Raw genomic sequence first — 26,132 nt, 5'->3', positions numbered from 1 at the left:
CTTGTGTAGTTGCTTTAGGAAGGTTTTATAGATTAATGAGTCCCAATCTGACTGGTCATTCCATTCACCTGAAATGCTTTAGAAAACTGGCCTCCATGTCTCACTTTCTGTCCTTTTGAATTGAAACCTTAGTGTCTAAGAACCACTATAATAGAAATACCTGGAGTTAGGCACCTAAAAAGAATAACCTAGATGAGTGTTGCCTGGTAACCATCTGGCCATTACATCACATCAAGTGACCTTTCTTTCACATGGAATAGAGCTGAAGAAACCTTAAGATTTTGAGTTTCCTGCTCCATGGTTCTTTCAGGAATGCAATATGAGCCAGCTTCAGACCTCTCCTAGTATCTCTTAAGGATGCTGAGAGTCATCATCTTCTGTACATGCAGCCACTAGTGTTATTAGGAAAGAGTGCCTTCCAGCCCTCCCTATAAAACCTCTTTGCGTCAGGTGTGGTGTTTCACATCTATAATTCAAGCACTCAGGATGTAAAGGCAGGAGGATTTCAAGTTTGAGACCAGTCTGTGCTACATAGCAAGACCCTGTCTTAAATAAATAAATAAGTGGGAAAAAAATCAAAAGTTTAAGAGTCTGAGTTACATTCGTTGTTAGAACGATTCCTTTGTAATAGAATTATAACCTAGGCTGGAGGCATGGCTCAAGTGGCAGAATACCTGCCTAGCAAGCTCCAATCCCTGAGTTCAAACCCCAGTATGCCAAAAAAAGAAAAAAGAAAAAAAGAAATGATTATAGCCTTTGTTATAAATATAATAATATAGTATATTTTAAAAGCCTCTTTGGAATATACACTTGCCTACCATCAATACGGCTTAGGAGTGTAAGGACTGAACCTTCAACATGTCCTTCTTTTGTTTAAATGACCCGAGACTCCCTGAGAAGATTGAGGTTTATAGCCCACCAAAACAGAAGTATGCGTGGGCCAGTTCAGCCATTGCGAAGATGAGAAGGAGAAAAAGCAAGAGGAGGAAAAAGAAAGAGGCCTATTTTAGTTAGATGGAGGGGAATCCTAAAGCAAGTGAGCTGCAGTTCTCTCTATGGAAGTTTAGCCCAGCCAAGGGAGATATCAGGTTAGTGGCCCTAGGTGTGTTTTGACTTTCACTTATTCTGACATGTGAGTCCTTCTTCACACATTGTGTTCCTGAAAAGTTATGTGTAGACAGCTTCTGTAAACTGGATCCACTGACTGCTGCTATCTTCTCCCACTTGGCTGTCTTTCTGTTGGCAACAGCTCCAAACACCTGAGCTCTTAATGTCTCTCTATGGTATCTGTCAACAGGCAATCTGTAAGCTGATTCTCACAGAGACGGGATTCACCACCTAGTCTGTGCTTTGTTTTTGAAGAACTGTGTGTATCAGACTTTCACCAGATGATGCTGTGCATTTCGTAAGAATGGTCCACAGGTGGGTAGGCATTCTCATTACTTCTTCACCCCATGGCGTGCACATTGTAGAAAATGAAATCAGATAAGTCTTCCCTTTAAATGATGGGGAGATAGAAAAGCTGCAAGGAAGTTCTATGAAAGCTGCAGTAGGGCTTAATTATGAATTTTACTTCTTCAAGATAAGTTATGTTGGGTACCTATGAGTGTTATTGTACCATATCCCAGTAAAATGATTTGGAATATGTTGTTCATCCTGGGAGAAGAAGGGAAAAAGACTAAAGAAAGACAGGAGAAGGAGAGAAGGTGTATGATCTATATAGCAGGGTCTCTCTACCACAGCACCACAGACATTTGGGGGCCAGGTAACTCTTTGTTGTACATTGTAGGATGTTAACTAGCATCCATGGCCTCTACCCAGTAGATGCTAGTAGCATCTTATATACCACTTATGACAATAAAAATTGTCAACAGACATTCCCCAATGTCCCCTGGAGAGAACAGTTGCTCCCCCTAGTAGCAAACCACTGCAGTCCAGGCTAAATTCAGCTGTTCATGGGAGAATTTGAATTAAGCAGTCCTCTGGGTGTTTCCCAGACATTCCCCTCTAATAATTAGTCTTTTCTTGGCCTGTCTTTAACTGCTTGGGCCTGGTAGGTCACTCTGCTTCCTGGTAACTCCAAAGGCTTGGGTCTGTGTCCAGGGTCAGCCTCTCAGAGTGATGTGAGGATTAAACAAGATATTAAGTGAATAAATGTATTGTCAATGTGCAAGCCAGGTGTGCTGTAGGAACTCAGATGAAAATCATGAGTTGTAAGGGGCTCACAATCCTGCAGTATGAAGGAGGGTTGAGAAATATTTCTAAATGATTAGAACCAGTAGAAACACTTTGAATACCATTTCCCGTCTTTACTTTCACAAAAAGAAACTGAGGCTGGTGTGAGGATTTGACCCATTTGGTGGTGTCTCATACCCAGGAAGAGCTGGGACTAGAGCCCTGTGGGGATGACTCTCAGGGCAGGTTCTCTTTACTACTTTGACTACTGCTCTCACTTTAAACGAGAAGTCTAATGACATGTGCCTGAGAGCAGAGTGTCACAGACTTCATGGGAGGAGGGACTCTTTAAGGTTGGGTGGGACACAGATAAGCTGAAGGTGTCATTTGGGGGAAGCCCTAAAGAATGAATAGAATTTAAAAGGTGGAGTTGGGCGACACTGGCAAGGTAAGTAGAAATGACAGATAAACAGCAGTATGAAGGCTGGAAAACACAGGGACACAGTGAGAAAAGAGTGAGTTTCCCAACTTGTCTGCAGTTCAAGGTGCTACAAGGAAGTAATAGGAAGGACTGGAACTGTTAAAGTAAAATGTTTACTAACAAAATACCAAGATTAAAGCACATTCTAAACCAAGGTAGTAGTCTCTATCTTCGAAGGTGTTTGACGTTAACTCTGCTTCTATTAGGAAAAACTAAAGGCATAAAAGTTGAAGTGACTGGGCTCAATCTGTATCAACAAAACAAGAGTTATCTTTCTTGCCAGCTACAAGTTCTTCCCCCTATCTCTTCCATTTCCCAAGAGACTGTTGATAGGTACAACTGCTTATTTTCTTTTATCACAAACCATTCTTGTCCCTGTGGGTGATTTGTGTTCTTCCACATGTGCAGAAACCCATAGCAGCCATGGGTGCTGGGTGTTGGGGCAGACTATGAATTGTTCACCATGAGAAATTGCACTTCTCTATCTCACCCCTGTGCTGTTTCTCTCCTAGTCTCCCCCCGACTTTTGTGGGCTATCCTAGGTCTTGGATGTACTGGGCTCTCTGGATGATTGGCACCTGGAATGGGATACCCTAGAGGCCTTTAGACTGTCTTTCTACAACCTTGGAAGAGATGTCACTCTGAGAGAGATCCTTGGAGAATAGTTGATCTGAGATCCTCTTAAAGGTGCTTTTGAATAAATGAAGTTGCTCTGAATGGCCCTGTTGTTGAAATGACTGCAGTTGACCAAAAAAAAAAAAAAATTGGATATGTCAGAGGGCTGGGTTGGAGGACAGGTGTCTGAGAAGCACCTGGAGCATCAGGGGGTTCGGTGCTGTACACTTGCTCCCTGGAGCCTGTGTCTGTCTAGCCTCCAACTTAATTGTGAAAAGAAATACAATATTGTGTGTGTTGCTTGTCTGTGGCTTTTTAACTTGTTAGGCATGACTTGCCCATGCTTTGAGCTGAGCCACTGGCTTTTTGGAGGATACAATTTAAAACATAACACTATGTTCCTATCACGTCCCCCCCAACTCCAGACTGAGGTGGAGGAAGGGGAGGAGAGCTTCATAAGGGTATTAATCCAAGAAGAGATAGCTTGAAAGGAGATGGCAGCCCAGACTTGCAGTGTAGATAGCAGTGTGGTGAGGATTGCTGTTGGTTTTTGGCTTTCTCCCTGTCCTCCTGTTCTGCTCCCCCAATCTTTTCCTTGGGCCACAGTCTTCCCTTGTGCTAGGCTCTTGACAGTGTCTAGAGAGGAAGAATGGGTTTTTAGTTAAGCACCTGTATCATGATATATAGAAATTTAAAGAGTGAAAGGGATATTTTTTTCATAAGATTCATCACATTGGTTTTCTATATAGTACTTACATATAACAGCACATATGCAACAAATGTCGGTCAAATGTATAAGCTGGTTCCAACTGTGGGAAAAGCAAAACAATTATAACAGTATGATAATACAGTGAGCTAACAATAGAAAGACTAGATGGGGTTATATAGGGGTCTGGAAAAGCCTAAATAAGTGAAATGAAAGAGAAGGTGCTAGGAATGGAAAGGGTTAAGGGAAGAGCCTGAGCAAAGGCCCTGAGGCAGACAGGTCAGCTTTTGGCATCTTGGAGAAACTAAGTGAAAGCCAGGGTAGATTGCTCTAGAAAGCACGCAGGCAGGAAGTGAAACAGGAGGTGAGGCTGTAGAAAAAGACTGTGCTTTTTTACTCTGAATACAAAGAGAGGCCACTGAAGAATTTTTTCTAGGGAACTGACCTCTTAGGTGCTTTGTTTTGTTTTGTATTTTAGTTAAGTGTAATATATGGCAAAGTGAACAAATCTTCAACATGCCTCAAAGTTTTATGCCTGTATAGCTGGACTAAGACACAGAATTTTTCCATTATGGAAAAATTCCATCCATCATGAACTTGGTGTTGAAGACCACTGTTACTGCTGTGTTAAGAATAGATTGAAGAGAATGTGAGAAAAGGGGAATTAGTCAGAAATGTTTTGCATTGGTTTAGTAGAGAGATGATGCTGGCCTGGAAGAGTGTGGGATAGCAATGAAGAGGGACAGAAATGAGATTTGAAATGATTTTGGGGAATAAAAACAATCAGACTTACTCATGGAATGCATATGAGGAATGGAGGAAAAAAATACTGATTTCTGGGTGTGGAGCCTGAATGGTATTGCTGACCATGATGCCCCTTGTAGAGATGGAACAGGCTAAATGAAGGACACGTGTTTGGGAGAGAGAGAGAGAAATGGAAAATTCCATTGTGGACATGTTAATTTTTAAATACCCATGAAAGGTGTAAGTGGAAATGTCAAATAGATAGGACTGGGCCAAAGATACAAATTTGGGAAGCATCACCATCAAAAGGGAGAGATCAGTAGCAATGGGTAAGACTACCTAGGAAAATGAGACAATAAGGAAATGAGAAAACAAGCCAGGACCAAGACTGAAAAATTCTAATATTTAGAATCAGAAAGTGGAGGAGCCCATAACTGTTTTAAGTAGGGCAGGGAGAGGGTTGAGAGGGAGATCTGATGGGGGCAATGTAACTAATGTACAATATAAGTCTAATTGGAATTCTCACTATGAATCCCCCCGGTATAATGAATATAGCCCAGTAAAAAAAAAAAATTATAAAAAAGAAAAAAGAAAGAAAGTGGAAGTGCCAGCAAAGGAAACCAAAGGGAGAGTATGGTGTTATGGAAAATAAGAGGGAGAATGTAGTCTAGTATGTTGTATAGGGAGAAGGGTACGGTGATGCACTTCCGTGCTCCCAGCTACTTGGGAGGCAAAGGTTGGAGGATCTCTGTGCGAGTCCTGCCAGGGCAAAAGTGCAAGACCCTAGCTGAAAAACAAAGTAGGAAAAAAAGCAAAAGGACTGGGGGCATGTCTCAAGTGTTTGAGCACTTGTCTAGCAAGTGTGAGGCCCTGAGTTCAATCCACAGTACTTCCAAAAAGAAAAAAAGAAAAAGAAGATATTTATGTTCATTGCATCTAGTGATATGGAGAATATGGTGACCTTGAGACATCACCTCAGTGGAGAAGATAAGTATCAGCCACATTTGAGGAAGTTGAAAAGAATAGGAGGTTCTTAGTAGAGACATATTTGATGGTGTTGAGACAAAAGACATTTAATACTAAAAGAGAACAGAGACACAGACTAGAGCCAGAGAGTAACTTCACATAAAAAGGAATTTTTTTTTTATTTTATTTTTTTTCATTTTTCTTTTATTATTCATATGTGCATACAAGGCTTGGTTCATTTCTCCCCCCTGCCCCCACCCCCTCCCTTACCACCCACTCCGCCCCCTCCCCCTCCCAATACCCAGCAGAAACTATTTTGCCCTTATTTCTAATTTTGTTGTAGAGAGAGTATAAGCAATAATAGGAAGGAACAAGGGTTTTTGCTGGTTGAGATAAGGATAGCTATACAGGGCATTGACTCACATTGATTTCCTGTGCGTGGGTGTTACCTTCTAGGTTAATTCTTTTTGATCTAACCTTTTCTCTAGTACCTGTTCCCCTTTTCCTATTGGCCTCAGTTGCTTTAAGGTATCTGCTTTAGTTTCTCTGCATTAAGGGCAACAAATGCTAGCTAGTTTTTTAGGTGTCTTACCTATCCTCACCCCTCCCTTGTGTGCTCTCACTTTTATCATGTGCTCATAGTCCAATCCCCTTGTTGTGTTTGCCCTTGATCTAATGTCCACATATGAGGGAGAACATACGATTTTTGGTTTTTTGAGCCAGGCTAACCTCACTCAGAATGATGTTCTCCAATTCCATCCATTTACCAGCGAATGATAACATTTCGTTCTTCTTCATGGCTGCATAAAATTCCATTGTGTATAGATACCACATTTTCTTAATCCATTCGTCAGTGCTGGGGCATCTTGGCTGTTTCCATAACTTGGCTATTGTGAATAGTGCCGCAATAAACATGGATGTGCAGGTGCCTCTGGAGTAACAGTCTTTTGGGTATATCCCCAAGAGTGGTATTGCTGGATCAAATGGTAGATCGATGTCCAGCTTTTTAAGTAGCCTCCAAATTTTTTTCCAGAGTGGTTGTACTAGTCTACATTCCCACCAACAGTGTAAGAGGGTTCCAAAAAGGAATTTTTAAAATGAGAGACAGTGGAGCTTACTTGTCTGTTGGTGAGAATTCTCAAGGATGGAGGGAGATACTAGTCTATAGAAAAGTAGAGAAAACCTAAATATCCAGGACCAATAAAAAGTGATTGACACATTGGTAGGTTCTGAGGTTTGGTGATAAAAAAATGAGGAAGTTACTATCTACTTCTCCTTTTCTATTTTGAATGAAACAAATGAAAGCAGAATAGTGGCATTGAGATTTGAAGATCGCATATAAAAGTCTAGATTAAGAATTTAGACCATAAGTTGGACTCAGATGAACAAATGGCTGACGAGGAATGGGTGCCTGATCATGAATCAAAAGCAAAGCCAGTCTTTTGGGACTTTTTCTAATTCCATGCCACAGTGCTAGTTGGAGGAGACAGTTTGGGTTCCACTGAAGAAGCTGGGACAAAAAGAAAGGAGCAGGGGAGCAACTCTGATGACCCATATGATCCAGTCCAACCAGGAAGGCTAGGGTGTGAGGGAAGTAGGAATGTCATGGAGTCCTTGGAAGGCACAGAAGACATCAGACTTGTAAGCTGGGTCTCCAGGGAGGAATTTCTGTCTACAGCATCTTTATGCTTTAGCTACCAGATGAGGCAACTAGCCTAAGAAGCAGTGGTGACACCCAGTGACCACTCCTTGAAGTGCGTCTTCCTGGTTGTCTGCAGATCCAGAGGCAGGTATTCTGCCGCACTGGGGAGGCACTCAGTGAGAAGAGACCCCCCCTTCTCTCTACAAGATTCTGTCCCTCTGCCCCTGGCCATTCCAAGGGGATGGAGAGGCTGCTGCATGGGCAGGTAGGCTCAAGTGGATGGTGAGGCCCCCAAGGCAGTCTTGGGCTGTTAGCTCCAGAGTCCAAACCTGTACTTCTCAGATGGGTCCTTGCTGTCCTGGGACAGTCTTGCTTCCTGAATGGCTTTGGGATTCTACAGCCCTGCTCAGGTAGTGACACAAACCTCTCTGGCCCACAGTTGTCTTGGGGAATTGCCATCATGGCTAGCTCAAGAGTTGAGTGAAGACTTCCCGTCTCTCCACCACCTCCTGAAGGTTGACTGTCTTCTGGGTTCTAAGAGTGTCCTATTGTCTCTGGCTTGGCTCAACCCAGGTACTGGGATCTGGCCCGATTTAGCAGGAATCCCAAGTTCCTCCCCAACTCATGTCACCCATCATAGTCACTGGGCTGGACTTGTGGGCTAAGGAGTTGGGTATCCCTTAGTTAGAGGCTAAGGAACCAATGGGAAATACAAAGTGGACCAAAATAGGTCAGCCTTCTTTGTAATACCTTTTAATCGCAACAATTTTTACTGTTCTGAAATTATTATTAAATACTTAAGGTATTACTATCAGTGTTTACATCAAGGTGTATTTCATAAAATTTAAGGAGAAAAACTTCATAGCAGTGCCACCTTAGAGGCAAGGTGGCAGTTGATGTCTCTCCAAGACTGGGAGAACAGGAAATAGGAGGTGGGTGAAGGAGAAGCACAGAAGGCTTGGAATCAGGTAGACTTGGCTTCACATCCCAGCTTTGCTGGTCACTAGCCATGATACTTTGAGTAAGCCCCTGACCCTCCCAGATATTTTGTCCCCTTATGTGAAGTGGAGATAATCCCTCCCTCTCAGAACTGAGACAATGAAATGAAGTACTGCAAGAGGTGCACAAACTGCTTTAGCTGAAAAGCACTGACTCCTTCTTGTTGCCCACGAATTAACTAAAAACAGGAGAAACTTGGCATCTCCCTTCCATTTTTATCTATCTTTGCTCTAAGCCATTCTCTCTGCAGTCACTTTGCAATCACCTTAGAATCAAGGAAGGATAGGAATTATTGATAACATCTTTATGACAAGGATCCAAAGCTACCCCCAACAATAGATTTTTCTTTGGATGGACCCCTGCTAGACTTTGAAACTCTCCAAGAACCCTTGGACTGAGATGATGGTCAACCAGAACACACCCGTGACTGTTTAACTTTGCATACCTTTATCCCCTACCCCCAGTTCTTTTGTCTACTTAGACCTATGTCTCACGTCTGTACTCTGAAGATCGCTGAAGATGAGCTAAATGTTTACTCTGCTTCTTCCCATGGCATGTCCCAAGCAGTGTAATAAACCTTTTTTTCTGCTTTCACTATGCCTCTTTGTTTGGTGTTTAGGGGTGGGTGACTGGACCTGGCATATGGAAGCTCAGGAGTTTAGGACTTGGGTCCAAAACTCTGGTTTCAGTACCATCTGTGAAGTACCAGAATAGACTGAGCACACAATAAATGATACCCTGAAAATGTATTAATTCAGGTTATCCAAAACTAAGGATTTGGAGGCATATATCATGGGCCAGGCATTGAGCTAGGTGCTAGTGACATCATGTGCACAGCTTTTCAATCACAAAATTCTAGTTCATAGCCCAGCTTTACCACTGACTAACTCTAGAAATGTATATAACTTCTTTGAGTCATAACCCTTCATATATATTTTTTTAATTTTTATTTATTTATTTTTGGTGGGATTCGGGTTTGAACTCAGGGCTTCACATTTGCAAAGCAGGTACTCTATCTCTTGAGCCACATCTCCAGTCCATTTTGCTTGGTTATTTTTTTGGAGATGGGGTCTCAAGAACTATTTGCCAGGCTAGCCTTGAACCACGATACTCCCAATCTCAGCCTCCCAAGTAGCTAGGATTACAGGTGTGAGCTACTAGTGCCTGGCAATAATGTATATTTTAAAGATTGTTGTAATAATTATGTAATCTCTGTAAAGTACCTAGCATAGTACCTGACACCTATATAAAGTTTCTGAGATGGGGCAATTATGCCCAATGTGACCATGCTGAAACATTAAAGGGATGATGCTGACAGGCCAAATTTAAAGCAGAAGACACAAATGACTTTATTTATAGCATTAAACCCATCTCAAAACAACCTCATGTGCATTAAATAAAATATGGGATCTTATTTTCCCATATACATATCTGCCCATCATTCCCTAAATATTTAAAGCAAGAGAGATTTTCATTTGCTCTGAAAAGGGATGTGATAAAATGCTAGAATGAGTAAGAGAGGAAGGCTGTGCAATCTGTTTGCAGAGTGCTTCCACCAAAGTCTTTTGAAGATTTTAAGTGCCTTGGCCAAGGGTATTCCTCCCCCACCCTCCCAGACAACCCCAATTGTCCTGGTGCACATGTTCTAATGATCTCTGGGGAGATCCCTGAAGTGGATGTCTTTGTCCCTTGGTCCCGCTGAAAGCACATGGATTTAACTGAAAGGAAAAGTACACTTGTATGCCAGTGGGGATCCTGGCTCAGGCCTGCCCTTCTAGTAAGTTCTCAACTCTCTTTAAGCCTTTCCCTGCCCCCCATCCCCACCCTGCTTCCTGGTCCTAGGCTGCCTAGCTCCAGCCAGCCCCACAGTTGGGAATGTTTGCTGGCTTTCACGCCCACAGCTCAGAGAAGGCTTAATCTGTGCACACAAACCCTTCTCTGGCTGGCTTGGCTCTCCTTGGAAAGCCATTCACCAGTCCATAAAAGGGTGGAGCACTGAACACAAACATGGACTCAGAGTCTAATCAAAGATTTAGAATTGTGACCCTTTAATTCAGGTGAAATTTCCTGCTCTTTCAAAAGCGGGGGCCTTACCCTCCTTGAGAGTATCCTGGGTGTTTAACCCTCTCAACTCCCAGGCACTGCCAAAATGTAGCAGGTCTCCTGGCTGGTTGTGGGTCTAGAGTTCCTACCCTGCTGTAGAATGACAGTGATGTGGCTCAGCTTTATTTTCATTCCTTGCACAAGTGCTTACTGGGCACCTGTTAAGTGCCAGGCACTGTTCTAGATATCAGGGGTGAGTATAGAACAAAGACAATATAGTCCTTGCTCTCAAGTACCTTAGATTCTGAAAGGGGAGAAACATTGAACAAGTACATGGAGCAGTGTCAGGAGTGATAATTGCCCCAGAAGTATGAATGATGGGAGATGCAATACCAGGACTTCTCCGCGGAGGCATCTTGAGCAGAATACCTGAGCAGAGAGAGGAAGGGAGCAACCGAAATAACTGGCACAGCTGAGCCCTGACGTGGGGTGAGCTTTGTCCCATTTTTTCCATGTCACTCATGATGAACATTCTTTTTTTAATTATAAAAATATATAAAACATACACTTTAACATTTAAAGCACTTTTAAGTGTACAGTTTGCTGGCATAAAGACATTTACATTGTTGTGAACTACCACCACCATCCATCTCCAGCACATTTTTTCATCTTCCCAAGCTGTAACTCTGCCATTCAACAATAACCCCCCCTTCCCACTCCCCAGCCCCTGGCAACCACCATTCTACACTGTTATGGTTTGCATATGAAACATCCCTGAGCTCATGTGTTGAAGGCTTAGTCCCCAATGCAGCAGTGTTCAGAGGTGGGCTTTTGGGAAGTGATTGGATCATGAGGGGTCTGACCTCATCAATGGACTAATCCATTGATGGAGTCATAGCTTAGTGGGCTGTTGGGAAATGGTGGAAACCTTATGAGGTGGGGCCTAGTTGGAAGAAGTAGGTCATTGGGGGTGTGCCCTTAAAAGGGTGTATTTTGTCCCTTGTTTTTCTCTTTCTCTGTCTCCCCTCCCTCCCTCCCACATACTCACCATCATGATGTTCTGCCTCACCATAGGCACAAAAACTATAGAGCCAAGTGACCATAGACTGAAGCCATGAGCCAAAATAAACCTTCGCTTCTCATAGGTTGATTTTTTTCAGGTATTTTGTCATAGTGACAGAAAGCTAACTAATACACTTAGTATGTTATCTCATTTTTTTTGTCAAAATACCTATTGGCCAAAGGATCTCCTATGATCCCCATTCTACAGATGAGGAAAGAGATGGAGGAATTGTCTTAGATCATGTGGCTAGTAAGTCAGGGAAGAAGGTCTCAAATCACAGCTTCTCTGACTCAGGATTCCACTCTTCGTGGTACCAGGAATCAAACTCAGAACTTAAGGCTTGCTAGGCAAGCACTTGAATCTGCATTCTCAGGCTTCTTAACCACCTCCTTGGTGAGAGTGAAGGATGCTGTTCTGCTGAGGGTTTAGTGTGGATTACAGACAATGCCAGAAGTGTTTGCATTGGGACAGGGGTGTTGTTGTACCTGATTGGTCCTGTCTTCATGGAAGGAAGGGGCTATTGCCCAGAGACATGGGCTGAGGGGTGGAGGGAAGGTAAGTGACCAACATCTGTATAATACTCCTTTTCCATCCCTGTCTTCTGTGTTGTCTCTCAAGGGATGCACAACTGTTCTGAGTACATGGGTATGGGGCCTCTTTGGTGCTTAGTACCCAGTCAGTCACATGGCACTGTCACCACTTACATATTACAAGTACATAACACAGCACCAGGTACTGCACAAAGAATCACTTGAGAGCTACACAAGACAGAAAGGTAGGGATGCAGCTGCTATTGAGGGAAAAAGCAAAGCAAAAGGATGCCAAGATGGGACTAGAGAGGAAGTACAGTATAGGCTTACATCCAGGACCAGGGAACCTGCCTACTTCCTAATCTGGGACTTCAAGTCTCCTGCTGTGGGCACCCCATGTCCTTTCCTTGTGAGACAGTTTCTATTGCTTGCAAGTAAGAACACCAAGTGCCACCCAAGATCTTCTCAGATCACTCCAGAGAGTCATCAGGGGCATTGGAATGGCAAGAGTTTCTAGAACAATGGAGACAGCTAGCTGGGAAAGGCACATGGCACAGGCTTGGTACAACCCTGTCTTCCCAGCAGCTGGATTCACTGGGGCATGAATATCATCTGCTCAGGGCGGCAGCTGAGCTATTACTTATTTATATAGTTGGTGTTTTGGTAAGTGTTGCCTGTCTTTTCCACTGGTGTTATAAACATTGCAAGGCTAAAGCTTCCATTTACATCTCTTGTATGGTCACAGAATCCCAGACCTGAAAAACACCACAAAAGATAATATGGTTTAGCTTTGCCCCATAAGGGTATTAAATGTCTAGTCACCCAAGACAAATAAAAGCAGTTCATCTCAGACAATCTCCAAGAAATAAAGACACTTGCTGTCTTCAATAACACTTTCCAAGGTTTGCAGTTTAGCTCTAATCTCCTGTTCTCTATGCAGATGATGATACTCAGTAGCTTCTTCATGAAAGCACTTCAAAGGGTGACCAAATAACCTCTCAGCTTCTCCTTTAGAGAATAAATCTAAAATTATAAGAAAAAAATTTTTTTGTGATGTTGGGGGACACCAAACCCAGGGCCTCAGGTATGCTAGGCCTCTACCACTGAGCACACCCCAGTCTTGAAATTCTTGATTTGTTTGTTTTCTCATGTTGCTGGGGATGGAACCCAGGGCTTTGCATATGCTAGGCAAGCACTCTACCACTGAACTACATGCTCAGTCAGTGCATGTAGATCTTTCAGTGTTTCCATGACTAATTTGATTTTTAAAAGCCACGAACTGAAACAAACAAACCAACAGAAAACACCAGTGTGGGCTGGATGAGGCTTGGGGATTACCAGTTTATAGACACTGCACATTAAACTGCCTGGGGCCTAACCTGCATCCTTTGGTACTTGTCATGGGTACTGACAGGACTGGACACTGGGCCTCTGACCATGTCCAGCCAGCTCACTCTGGATCTGCCTTTCCTTTGGAGAGTTGAGGATAGGACCATCTGGAGGTCATGTCCACATACTCTTGGTACCCTGGACTCTGGCTGGAATCCCTGTCCATACAGCCCTCAGCTTGCTTCCAAGGCCTCTGGACTTCATGAGCCTAAGGGCAGCTTGCACTATCTGACATGAATATCTCTTGGATGACCAAGAGATGATAGAGGGATGAAGGTTGTGTCCCCATGAATGAGGTGTCTTCTCCTTTGCAATAGGGTGGAGTAGTGTGGAATCCAGGGTAGGACTGCCTGCCAGGATCCTAGCTGGACAATTGTTAGGAATGGGTCTTCTTGTTACTGTCTGCTGTGTCAGGCTTCTGATTCACTATTTACCCTGGGCCAGGCATTCTTCAATGCACTGCATGCTTTGTGTCACTTGATCCTTACATCAACTCAGAATTCGTCCAAGCAGTAGCCCCCTTTCACAGAGGAAGGCACCAAGCCCTAGAGAACTGAAATAATTTGCCCCAAATTGCAAGTGGCTCCAATCTGTCTGAGGACAGCACACTCGCTCTGTGGCCAGTCACACTGTGGAAACTCTCCCCCCACCCCAACTCCCCGCCAGCACTGGATGGCCAGCCAGGATGGGGAGGGTCCCTGCAGTCCCTCCACCTGCCAGCTAGGGCCTGGCCTCCGCCGGGGCGCGAGGAGGAATTCTCTGGTGAAGGTTTCCCAGCTGCTCCAGCCTCTGGCGGCCCCAGCCCCCGGCCGTCGGGGGGCCTGGCGGGGACGGCGGCGCCTGGCAGCGGGGGATTTGGATGCGCGGGCCGAGCCGGGCCGCGCGGGGGGTGGGTCTGGGTCCTCCGACCGCCCCGCTCTTCCCGGCATGCCCCGCTGCAGGCGGCCGCGGGCCGGGCCGGACTTGGCCTTCGGCGGGGTGGCGGGGAGCCACGGGGCGCGCCCGGAGCCGCACCTGAGGTGGGTGAGGCCCGCGGGCCGGGTCCGGCGCCCGGCCGGGCCGGGCCGAGCCGAATTCACTGCAAGCCCAGCCGGGGGGCGCGGGCCATGGTTGGTGGCGCGCAAACTGGGGACGAAAGTCGGGCGGGCAGGTCCCTCCTGGTTCCTCCCCGGGGCCCTGGGATGGCTGGTGTTGGGGTGGCCGGGTAGGGGGGAGGGAAACGGTGTCGGAGCTGCTTAGTTCTTGTGGGTTTGGAGCCAAATGGAAAGATGGGGAGGAAAGAAGGGGAGAGAGAGACGGGAAAACAGGAAAACTAACTCTGGAAACAAAGGAAGAAAAGTGCACAAAGAAACGCCTACCCAGAAAAATCTCCGGGAAAGGCGAGGGAAAGTGCAAGCAGCTCATGCAGCCCTGAAGAAACACTCTGGAGGCCCAGGAAGAGGGGAAGAAAGAGGGTGGACTTGGAGGCCGGGGTGGGGCAGGGGGAGAGGGAAACCCTGAGAAAGGAAGAGACTGGAAGGCAAATTGTTGCATGGCGAGGAAAACAGAGATGAAGACAGAGAGACGGAGGAGGAAAGAACAAGGACTAAGGGGATAGATAAGGAGAATCAGCACAGAGAGCCACACCCCCAGAAAAACGGAGGCAGACCCTGTGAATGACCTGCTTCTTCACCCCTCTCCCTCACACTATCAGAGATACAGAGATGAAAGAGATGTCTTTGACACAGCTGTGCAGGAGACCTCTAAGAGGGATTCCTGGGCACTTTAAACCAGCATAGTTCCCACCTCTATTTCACAAACTCCTAGGCATCCTTCAAAACTCAGCTCAAGCATCACCAGCCTTATGAAGACTTACCCAGAAAGTGTCATAAAAATGCAGTTTTTCTCTTTTCTATGTACTTCTGCATATAGCCCAGGCACATGGAGCTGAAATGGTTTTTCCACTTGTCTGTCTTTCGTAAGATCGGGGTCTGTTTTTTTTTTTTTTTATCTCCAGTCTACAGAAATCAGCCCAGTGCCCAGGCATCATAGATGATCAATATAACTGAATGCAACCAAGAACATTTGGAACCTCCAAGACATAGAGCATAGACTTAAATGCAAATAGAGGAGATGCACCACCCTAGGGTCATAGAGATGCCTAAGTTAGAGTGCCCATTTTTTGCAAGGGGAGAAATTAAAGCCCAGAGAGGGGAGAGAACTTGCTCAAAGGGGTGCAAGTGGGAGGCCTGCAGTGATATAGCCTTGCAAATGGGAACTTCTCAGAGATGCTCTTGTTCCTCTGTCCTGAGTTTAAAACCCTTTCATGGACTGATAACATTTCAGTAAGCTGCAGATCGAATATACAGTGGTGGTCCCATAAGATTACATCATCTAGTGACATCATAGCTATCTTTGTGTAAGTTCATTCTATGGTGTTTGACAATGACAAAATTACGTGATGACACATTTCTTGGGCTGTATCCCAGTCATTAAGCCCTGCATGACTGGACGGGAAAACTCCAAGTGGAAACAGCAATAGGTAAGTAGCATTTCCAACACTGAAAATGACAATCAAAACCCGTTCCAGAGTTTTCAGTCTTCTTTCCTCCTTAGAAAGGAACAGGAAGGTGAATGTCCTTTCAGTTTAAGTGGTCACTTTCTGCTTCCTTACTACATAGACTTTTAAAATAGAGATACTAACACCTGCATCCTAGGGTTGTTAGAAGAGGACACATGCAAGAGCCTGGCACAGGGAGATCCTTTATATTTATAATCTGCCTTTCCCTTCTTTAGTGGGTGTTCCTGCATGCACTTTTTAAAAATTGTTTTTCTTATTTTGTCATGCACATTTATTGTAGATATAAAAAAAATGCTAATTTTTTTTTTTTGTCCCAGGTTTATTTGTTTATTTTTATTTTTTGGTGGTACTGGGGTTTGAACTCAGGAACTTGCGCTTGCCAGGCAAGTACTCCACTATTGTTCTGGATGGTCCAAACAGGAAGCAAACTCTTTTAATAAGGGAAAAGGCAAATTCGGGCATGTCGTAAAATGCACCTTGGCAGGTAACTTGGAGGAAACTAGTGCTGCCCTTCCCATCCTGTTTGCCACTAACAGCTGGTGACACGCAGCTTCCCCCCTCTCTTTTGTAGTATCTTTACCAGGTCTGCTCTGTCCTTGTGTCCTCTCAAGCTCTATCCTGTGTGGAGGATGTGAGTGGGACTGAGTCAGGAGCCAATGAAGCATGGAGACCGTGGTGATTGTTGCCATAGGTGTGCTGGCTACCATCTTCCTGGCCTCGTTTGCAGCCTTGGTGGTGGTTTGCAGGCAGCGTTACTGCCGGCCCAGGGACCTGCTGCAGCGCTATGATTCTAAGTGAGTGGGCCTTGGGGGGTGGGTGCAGACAAAATCTGTCTCTGTTCTCCAAACTACTGAACAAATCACTGAACATATTTACCTAGTATAAAGGTACAGCCACCTATGCAAAGCTAACCACCTTACTTAGTGGTGGGACAAGCCAAATCCCTTTCCAGTCAAACCTGTGAGAACAGAAATCACACACCCACACACAGACATACATCTAAGCCACAGTCACTCTGCATCATGACAATCCAGCATGGGCTTGTCTCTCATTTTGCACAACAGATTTCTTTATGACACGTAGTTTTGTAAGAAAGATCCTATTTTCAGTTTAAGGATGTTTTAAATGATAGATCTTTAAAGGACCATGGCAACCAGCCTTTAGTGTCTGTTACTGTCTTTCTTAATTCTATCAACATTTCTGTTGAGTGCTTAATAATTTGTAAGTGCCCATTTATATGATCCAGGAAAGTGCTGTTATTGCAAAGAATGCTTTGGTGTCCCAGGTTTTTTGTTTTGTTTTGGGAGATAGAGTCTTGCCATGAAGCCCAGGCTGGCCTCAAACTCAAGATCCTTCTGCCTCAGCCTCTTGAATGCTGGGATTACGGGTGTGCACCACTATGTCCAATGTGTCTCGAGTTTTAAAGAACTGCTCTAAAGGAGAAGGTGGTTTTACTTTCTCCACTTTTCCAGGATAACTTGGTGGGGAGGGGCAAGGAGTGGGTGTGGGTTAGGAGGTCCCCAGAAGTGATTTTGCAGACTAGGTAGGAGATGCAAGTGGGTGTGGGTAATAGAAACCTTCACGTTTCCATACAGTGTAGGCTTGAAGGGAAAACCAATGATAAAAGGGGATGGTTTTGTGCTGAAGGAGCTTTAGCTCATAGGTCTTTGTAATTGCATGGATATCACCCTACTCCAGTAGCTCATCTCATTTTGCTTTATTAGTGTTGGTGCCCTCCTTGGCTTACTGTTTAGCCGTGCCCTCAACTGTGGTCCCACTAGGGTTAGGTTTGGATCCGGTACAAGTGGTTTCTGCCCTTCCTTATTGACTTCCTTCATCCTTTTGGGGGTTATGTGGATGTTGTAGTCCACTTCCTGTTAGTATAACAAAATACCTTAGAAAATAAACTTGTAAAGAGGAAAGGCTCATGGGTTTAGAGGTTCTAGTATATAATCAGGTGGATCCATTGCTTTTAGACTTCTAGTGGGGCTGCCAAATGGCAATTGTGCAGAGTGTGTGATGGAGCAAACTGCTCACTTCATGGCCAGAAAGCAGAAGACAAAAACGAAGGGACCAGAATCCCACAATCCTCTTCAAGGATTGGCCCACCCCCAATGACCTGAAGGCCTCCTACTTCTTAAAGATCTCACCACCTCCCAGTAGTGCCAGCTGGGGCACCAAACCTGTAACACATGGGTATTTGAGGGACATTCAAGATCTAAACTATAGCAATGGGCTTCATTGAGGAGGGGTTAGTCTCAGTTTCCATCAAGAAACCATAATGGCCTTTTCCTTCCAGGCCCATTGTGGACCTCATTGGTGCTATGGAGACCCAGTCTGAGCCTTCTGAGTTAGAACTGGATGATGTTGTCATCACCAACCCCCACATCGAAGCCATTCTAGAGAATGAAGACTGGATTGAAGATGCTTCGTAAGGCCCTGGGGACCTTTTGCTTTCCTATAGCCCCCGGGGGGATGGCAAAGGAACTTCTGGCTTCCTTGGCTAATGTTCTATCACAGGTTGGCCTCCTCTGCCTTTAGTGTGGGGAGAAATCAGAACAGGACATGACAATATTTGTCCTTGCTCCCCTCCCATTTTGTAGACTTGACCATTCAGGCCTTTAGATGCATGGCAAAGGTGGTTATAAAGTCACTCAATGTACTTGGATTATCCCATGAATTTGGTGGTCAGGTCCTGAGGATGAAGCCTGGGTCTTCAGTATCTCTCAGGGAGCTCTCTGTCCAACAGAAACCCCTGAAGTTTGAGAAGTGTGTGCTGCTTATCCACTTAGCCATCCATTTCCTGGGCACACATGTATGAGGCATTATGTGGAGAGCACTGGGCCAGACTTTGTAGATATTAAAATGATGGGGAGATAGAGTTGTACCAAATACAGTATCATAGAAACTGTAGGTGAGTGGCACATGGAAGAGGCAGTCAAGGTTTGCCTGGGATGGGGAGGTTGAGATGGCTTTCATGAAAGAAGTCACAAAGGGGTATCTTTTGATTGAGGTTTGAAGGGTGAGGAGTTCACCAGGCTGGAGTTATAAAAAGCATGGCTTAACCAGTGGGGAGTAGAATCCCCTGGAGAACTGGGTTGGGGGAGTGGAGAGGGAAGAGTCACGGGCTTTCAATTTGAACCCTAAGGCATTCTGCTCTCAGGTGGTGTCCAGCTGTGTCCTCTGACCAGCCCTGGATGAGCAGCAGAGGTGGGGGCTGGAGTTAGGTGGACACTCTAGAGAAGCTTTGACCTCCTCCTCTTATCTCCACAGGGGTCTCATGTCCCACTGCATCGCCATCTTGAAGGTAATGCTCTGATTGCCCTGTGAGATCAAGGGCAGTCACCAAAGCGCCCACGGCATGAACGGAGTTGAAAGGGACCTCAAGAAGTGCACTGACCCTTGCCAAAAGCCTTGCTTTAGTTTGACACTTGGAATTTCTGCTGTGTGCTTCCATTCTCACCTGCTTTACTTTAGAATTCTCAAGGCCCTTTTTACTCTCTCTTTTATCTCGTCCTCTTAATGCAGTAGTCTGTGGGAAGGACAGCCTAGGGGGTCACCAGCCACTATTTCACCAACTCAGGGGCAGACCTTGCGCCTGAGGCTATGTAGCTGCCAAGGGTGGGTGAGGATTCTGGTCTCTCCCTGAGCTCTTTCTTTCATTGGTACGGAACTCAGTCCTGCCCAGCAAGTTGAGTTCAGTATTTGGACTTCAATTATTAAAAAGTCTTCTCTAGCTGCCTTTGGATGTGACAGTAATCAGCCAAATGAGACAATCACAGTTGTAAAAAAAAAAAAAATTCAAGTTGGAGGCAGACTTTTGTCTTTGAGGGCCTGAAATCTTTGGAAAATTGCACCCAATTTGCATTTTGGGTCATTTTTATAGTTTTGGCATAGGTTTTCCAATTTTTGCCTGATACTATCCTAGGTAATAGAATCATAATAATACTCAAATGTTTGGCCAAATGCAAATATGAGTTTCTTTTCAGGTACCTTATCTTTTTGTTTCTTTGTCTAATAATTATTCAAGATTTCAAAAAAGATAACTGTCTTTTCTCCAGTGTCATTCTGTAGAAGATATTAAAAAGTCCTTTATTCTGCTTCTTCCTTGGCTGTCTATCATGGGGCAAGGAAAGCCTAGTAGGAAATTGTTGCTTGAGTCTGGGCTTATTATTTAATTCCAGGAAGCTCCTTGGACATATAAATACAGCTGTAGATATATAGATTTGGATATAGATACAGAAAGCTAGGTATAATGACTGCAGCACTAAAGCCAGATTATATTTCCCTTCTCCCACCCAGGATGTGTTCTGGAACTGGACTTTATCCTTTACCCTCACTGGCACCTGTGGTGGGAGATGAATCAGCTGGATTACAATCAGTGGGCCATCCTGAGTACTTCAGATCAAAGGAAAGGGCTTCCAAACCTCCTTATGGGACTTCAAGACTCTTTTCCTAGGTCACCTGCCCTTGAATCCCCGTGGTGGGAGTTTGAGGGAGTGCACTGGGCTCCCTCCCCAGTGTGCTTTTTCTGCTATTTTCTAGTCTCAGAAACAGGCAGGTAATGGAACTTCTTTGTAGGGACAGAAGTATATCCCATTCTACCCAGGGGTAGGCACAGAAGGGAAATAAGCTTTGAGGTGGCCAGCACTGTTCGTGGATTTTGAAAAGGACCGTGTGTCATAGTTTTGCCTTTCCCCATTATCTTGACAAATATACTAATAATACATTACCCTCGGAAATTATTGAAATAAAAGCCATTATGGAGAATGTCACCAGGCACTCCACTGTAGAAATTCTCCTTTAGAAAGACTAAACCATGAGGAAAAGGACTAGAAAGAAGACTCCCCTACCCCCAAGCAAGAAGGTGAAATTAGAGCACATGATTTTTCTTAGATGGATTACTTCAGCTTAGACTTCTCTAAGCTAAAGCTCTGCTCTCCATCTGAATCCCCACACTACCACCTAAGCTCATAGCTTTGCCTCTTCCCATTCCATTTCCTCTTATCTCTGTGTACTTTTCAATTTGGCTATTAGGATAGGGGCCAGCTCTGTGGTGGTACCCAGAGCAGGCCATATTTGTCCCTGGGGATATGTGTGTGTGTTTGTGTGTGTACGTATGTGTGGTAGAAACCCTCAGGGGAGCCAGGTCACCCCTCATCACCTCTCTTCTCCCTGCTGTGGTAGATTTGTCACACTCTGACAGAAAAACTTGTTGCCATGACGATGGGTTCAGGGGCCAAGATGAAGACTTCAGCAAGTGTCAGTGATATCATTGTGGTGGCCAAGCGGATCAGCCCCAGGTGAGTGGTCAATGGCCTTGAGGTACCCAAACTCCAAGGGGGAAGCTGAGGTAGCCAGCAGGGCCACGCTCTACTAAGAAACAGTAGGTGGGCAACCTCAGTTATCAGTGCCCCAAATATTTACAGAGCAGTCAAGATGATTTAGATATTGGGACTCCCAAGCTCCCAAGCTCCCACGATCCCCTTCTTCAGCATGTGCCTGTCTGATGGGCCTTTTCACAGTATGACTGGTCATGAAAGTCTGTTCTACAATTCTGGTGGCTACTCCTACTCTGTCACATGTCAGATGTTCCATCCTCCCAGGCGCTGTGGCAGCCAGCAGGCACATTTCCCATGAGTGCCCACATCCCTATTTCTAGTCACCTCCTGGCCATGCCTTGTGTCCAGCCTGCATCTGGACTAGGAACTAGTTTGGGGGTTGTATTCCTTGCTGCTGTGGCCTCTACTCTGTCCTACCCACAACCTAGCTAGCATCCTCCAGGACTGGGTGGGAGGTGAAGCCATACAGCATTCAGACCTCCCAAATTCCAGGCTGTCTGCAAAATCTCATGGAGGAGGCACCCAGCAGGATTGCAGTCAACAACTACACCCCCTCATTGGGCTGGATTTTGTGAAGATAAAGCTCTTTTCTTAGAGCGAAGGGCTGTACTAAGTTTGTACTGCCATCTGGTGGCTGGTATGAAGATATGCCTGAACCAGAAATAATCCAGGTCCAGAAGGTTTCTTTATCACTCATCTGGCCCCACTGCCCCTGGGCTGTGAATTCCAGGGTCTTTGGGAGAAATGATGAGGAACCAGTCTTCCCTGCCTCAAGATTAACCAAATAAAAATAACCAACTTCCTGCGGGTGGGCAACCTGAGGACTTCTGAGGGTAGTGACTTGGTATAGTTGAACTCTGTGCTCAGTGAGTTGAGAAAGGTGGAGGGAGGTAGTCCAGGGAGGACTTAGCCCAGAAGTGCTCTTGGCTTTCTCTGGATTGCCCATGGTGGGTGTGGCCATATAATGTTTATCAGCCTCAGTTGGTTCCTGGCCTTAAGACCCCTACCCAGACTCTGGGCAAGTGCCAGGCATTCCTGGTGGCCAACCACTATTTTTAGAGACTCATGTCTGCTTGATCCTTCCACAGGCTTTTTGTCACTTCCATGAGCCATGCAGGGGATGGACAGTTCCTGTGATATAGGTTATGAGGGAGCATTTCAGGAGGGGTCAGGAGAGTTAGGATAGTGAGGTTTCTGAGGAGGGGGCAGGTTTCACAGTGTGCCAAGGTAAGGGTGTGGCTTTGCCAGGAGGGTGGCCTGCCCTGGTGCTCACAGGCCCTTCCTGCAGAGCACCTTGGACCACTTCCTTAATGTTTCCTGCCATAATTCCATCAGGGTTCCTGCTTTGTTCTTTTGCTCCACCAATACTTTCTCCTTCTGGCCAAGTTGTCCATCTTGCTCCATTTACTCCATGTGGTATATTGATGGCATATTATTTGAAGGGGAGTGGCTTCTGCTGTGGGTGCTGCAAAGAAAGGAGGGGCTGGCTTAGATGGGCTGAGGGCCACCATGCCTCTGTACTTCCTCTCCAGCTCTTCAGCCCTGAATAAGAATGAAGACTTTTTTTTTCAAGTACTTTTAGAAACCAAGCTGTCAAGTAATCCATCAGCAAAGATTTGGAGCCAAGCCTTGTACCCCACAAATCAGAAGAGATTGTAGTTCCTTTCTGAACTTGACTTTAAAAATATTAACTATGTGTGGACTGTACCACATGAGAAAAAAAGCAAGCTCAAATTGAGCTTGTGGCTTTTTTTTAGTGTTCTTGTAACTGTACTTAGCATCTTTTTCCCCTCTCTAAACACAAAAGTTAAAATACTGCAGAAATAGATTGTCTGGAAGGTGGAGTGCTCCCTAAATCCATCCCTCCCCAAATTCAGGAGATTAAATGGTGAGTATTTCCCCAAACCCTCCCCCAGTTCATAGCTTTTGTTCATTTATTTTTATATAAATAGGGTATATTGGGCTTTATGTATTGACATTTGTCTTTTTAACTTAGTAAGTAATCTTGAGTATCATCCCATATGATGACCTTGTATGTTTAAACTAAAACAAAATCAGAAAGAAAATGTTCTCTAAACAGACCTGAAATCTTTACGTTAACCTGTCTTGTCAGAGGATACAGAAATAGTGAGAGAAAGAACCACTGAAGATAGGGCCTGGAATATTCAGAGAAGGATTGGAATTAAAATAGAAAGGAAGTAGGGAAAAAAGGAGATGAGAAAAGTAAAATATTGAGAGTGGTCCTTTTTGCCTCCCCTCAGAGTGGACGATGTTGTGAAGTCAATGTACCCTCCATTGGACCCCAAGCTCCTGGACGCACGGTGAGGGGTGGGGTGCTCACTCTTCTGTACATACTGCAGACTTGCTGTGCTAGCTGTTTGTAAGATTGACTGCTCCGGTTGTTTAGAGAGGACTGTTTTGCTGGCTTCCCAAGGCCACCCTGGCTTTGGGTACATTCACTTCCATGTGAATGATCAGTCAACCAGTAAGCTGAGCCTGGCCAAGTGATAGGGGCCAGTCCTCTTCCTGAAACCTCAGAGAAGAGCGGGTTTGAGGCCTTGGATTTTCATGATTAGACATTCAGCCTTGTTAAGTTCTAACTGTGCTTTCCCTCCCTTTACACCCCCACTCCTTCCTCTGATCTTTGGACCCCAGAAACAGCCACACCTAGCTATGAGTGCTGCCCAGTGTTGCTCTATTGAGTAGAGCCACAAGAATAGAGGTGACACAGCCACCGCAGTGGTCACCTTCTACCAGGCACCTCCACAAACCCTCCTCTCCTGACTCCCCTAATTCACAGAGTTTATTTCACCTTGTGAAACTCATGTTCCTGTGCCAAATGTAAACCCACATTCTCTCCTCTGATTCATGACTGCCTCATAGATATGATGTGTAATGTTGCTGGTAGGCAGTAGGTCATAGTGCTTCACTTCTGTTGCTGCCCCGCCTTGTCTGTGGGTTAATAACCTGTAATACATCCCCAGATACGTCAGGCACATTCACTATATGAAAGGCATTTTACAGTGAATCTTTTAATTCTGAAAAAAAACTCCTCCTCAATTTGATTTTCAATTAAATTTTCTTTAGAGTTGAGTAAGCCAGCCCTGGACTTACGGATTTGGGATCAATAAGGAATGCTTAAGGCTGGGGGATGCATATCCTGTCATCAAGAGGCAGCAGTTGGAGATGTGTTCATCCAATTGACCACATCCGAACTGTTTCACAAAACACCCTTCTGAACGCTGTTAATAGGCATATTGCAGAAAGTGGCTTCCATAGTCTTAAATAAGTTTGTGAGACACAGCATATTCTAGTCTCCCATTGCAGCTTTGTCAGGAATATCAAATCTCTGAGATGGGCTTCATTCAACCTTGCTTAAACTAGCCATCTCCAAAGCTATTTGAGCATGGACCTCCCAGGGAAGGGTCTCCAGTTTGGGGAGCGTGAATCTAGAGTGGATCCATTCAGGCTTTTGTGCAAAGTCCCTCATTTCCTAGGGAACCTGATCCTGTTTTTCCCTCCCCCCAGGACAACTGCCTTGCTCCTGTCTGTTAGTCATCTGGTGCTTGTGACCAGGAATGCCTGTCATCTGACCGGGGGCCTGGATTGGATTGACCAGTCACTGTCAGCTGCTGAAGAGCATCTGGAAGTCCTTCGAGAGGCAGCCCTGGCTTCTGAGCCAGATAAAAGTCTCCCAGGCCCTGAAGGCTTCTTGCAGGAGCAGTCTGCCATTTAGTCACCAGGGCCATCCTGCTTTACCGCTGTGTGGCTTTGCTGTACTTTCCACTTCTTCCTGTAGAGTTAGTTGTTCTCCAAGGCTCAGGAGTCCAGCCCTGTGTGTAGAGTAAAGCAGGGAGCCCCAGCTGCGGATGCCTCTGTTGCAGTGGCAGATGGTGGCTGGAGAGTGGCAGTCTAACACCATAGTTAGGGGAGATGTCACTCACCACATGTATAGCAGAGTATGGAAAGCTAGTGGGCTGTCAGCTTGATTTAGCTAACCTAGTGCTTTCAAGAAAATTGAGCTGCCCTCATAAAAATCAAGAGGTTTTATATTAAAGTCAAGATTTCTGGTTTCTTTGAACAATCAGAGGTGTGACAGTTCTCATCTGCATTTTCAGAGGACAATCATTCAAAACTAATAGAAGCTCCCACCAGGCCTGCTTCATTATTTATGTTAAGTTACCTGCCTGGTCCATGAAACCTCTGACTCCCTCCTTCCCTTTATAAGTATGGGTTTGAAGCTGAGCACTACACAGTTGATTATTTCTCTCTCTCTCTCTCTCTCTTTTTTAAATCATTATGCCTACAATGTTACCCACTATCACGAGGTGAATAGTAAATTTATGCTTGTGTTTTCCTTAAATGTGTGGTTATTGAGTCAGATACTTAGGCATGGTGTGTGGTGGGATGTATTTGAGAACAAGGATGGAAGGAGAGGGTCTGAGAATCCTGAGGATACCTCCTCATGTGTATGCCTCAAATGAGATAATTAAAGACCCCCAGCCCACCCAGTTCAGGTCCAAGAGAATATACCAAAGGAAATAGTAGTTTCCCATGAGCATGGCATCTGGGAGGGTGTGTCCCCTTTTCTTGGTATGTTTGTTGTGCAAATATTGAAAGACGAAGGGTACTTTTATGATTTGAGACCTTAAGTGGGATGCAGAATCACAATTGCACAATCCAGCTACGATCCAGATTGCTCACTTCCATCATGAGCATGACGTACCTTCCTTCTTCCCAGGTTTGCAAAGCCAACCTTGCTCTTAAAAGAGGGGCTTAGCTCAGGGGTTGTCCCGGTTCATATCCTGTGTCATTAAGTATAGTTGGAACTGCATATTGGTTCCCATTTAATTTTTTCTGCTTGAACACAAGCCAGC

At 45.0% G+C, this 26,132-nt stretch overlaps 2 protein-coding genes across 3 annotated transcripts; both read left to right on the top strand.

The window, feature by feature from the left end:
• Positions 1-858: 858 nt before the first annotated feature.
• Positions 859-3,401, top strand: H2bn1 (H2B.N variant histone 1). Its single transcript, XM_074044751.1, is given in 3 exon segments — positions 859-1,009; positions 2,104-2,123; positions 3,169-3,401. Coding segments are annotated over 3 exon segments (324 nt in total). The 3' UTR covers positions 3,322-3,401.
• A 10,875-nt stretch (positions 3,402-14,276) lies between these two features.
• Positions 14,277-25,612, top strand: Tmem98 (transmembrane protein 98). Of its 2 annotated transcripts, none has more exons than XM_074046358.1 (7): positions 14,277-14,372; positions 16,485-16,707; positions 18,213-18,344; positions 19,187-19,220; positions 21,101-21,216; positions 23,517-23,576; positions 24,784-25,612. In XM_074046358.1, the coding sequence occupies exons 2-7, from the start codon at positions 16,577-16,579 to the stop codon at positions 24,989-24,991; spliced, it is 681 nt and encodes a 226-aa protein (XP_073902459.1). In that variant the 5' UTR covers positions 14,277-14,372; positions 16,485-16,576; the 3' UTR covers positions 24,992-25,612. The 2 variants fall into 2 exon arrangements, with proteins under 2 accessions (XP_073902459.1, XP_020043286.1); XM_020187697.2 differs by having other exon boundaries at positions 14,282-14,372; positions 16,525-16,707.
• Positions 25,613-26,132: the final 520 nt, after the last annotated feature.

This window comes from Castor canadensis, chromosome 11 (assembly GCF_047511655.1).
Source record: "Castor canadensis chromosome 11, mCasCan1.hap1v2, whole genome shotgun sequence".
Classification (NCBI taxonomy): domain Eukaryota; kingdom Metazoa; phylum Chordata; class Mammalia; order Rodentia; family Castoridae; genus Castor; species Castor canadensis.
Note: the sequence above shows the minus strand (reverse complement) of the source record. Positions and strands in the feature narration are given on the sequence as shown.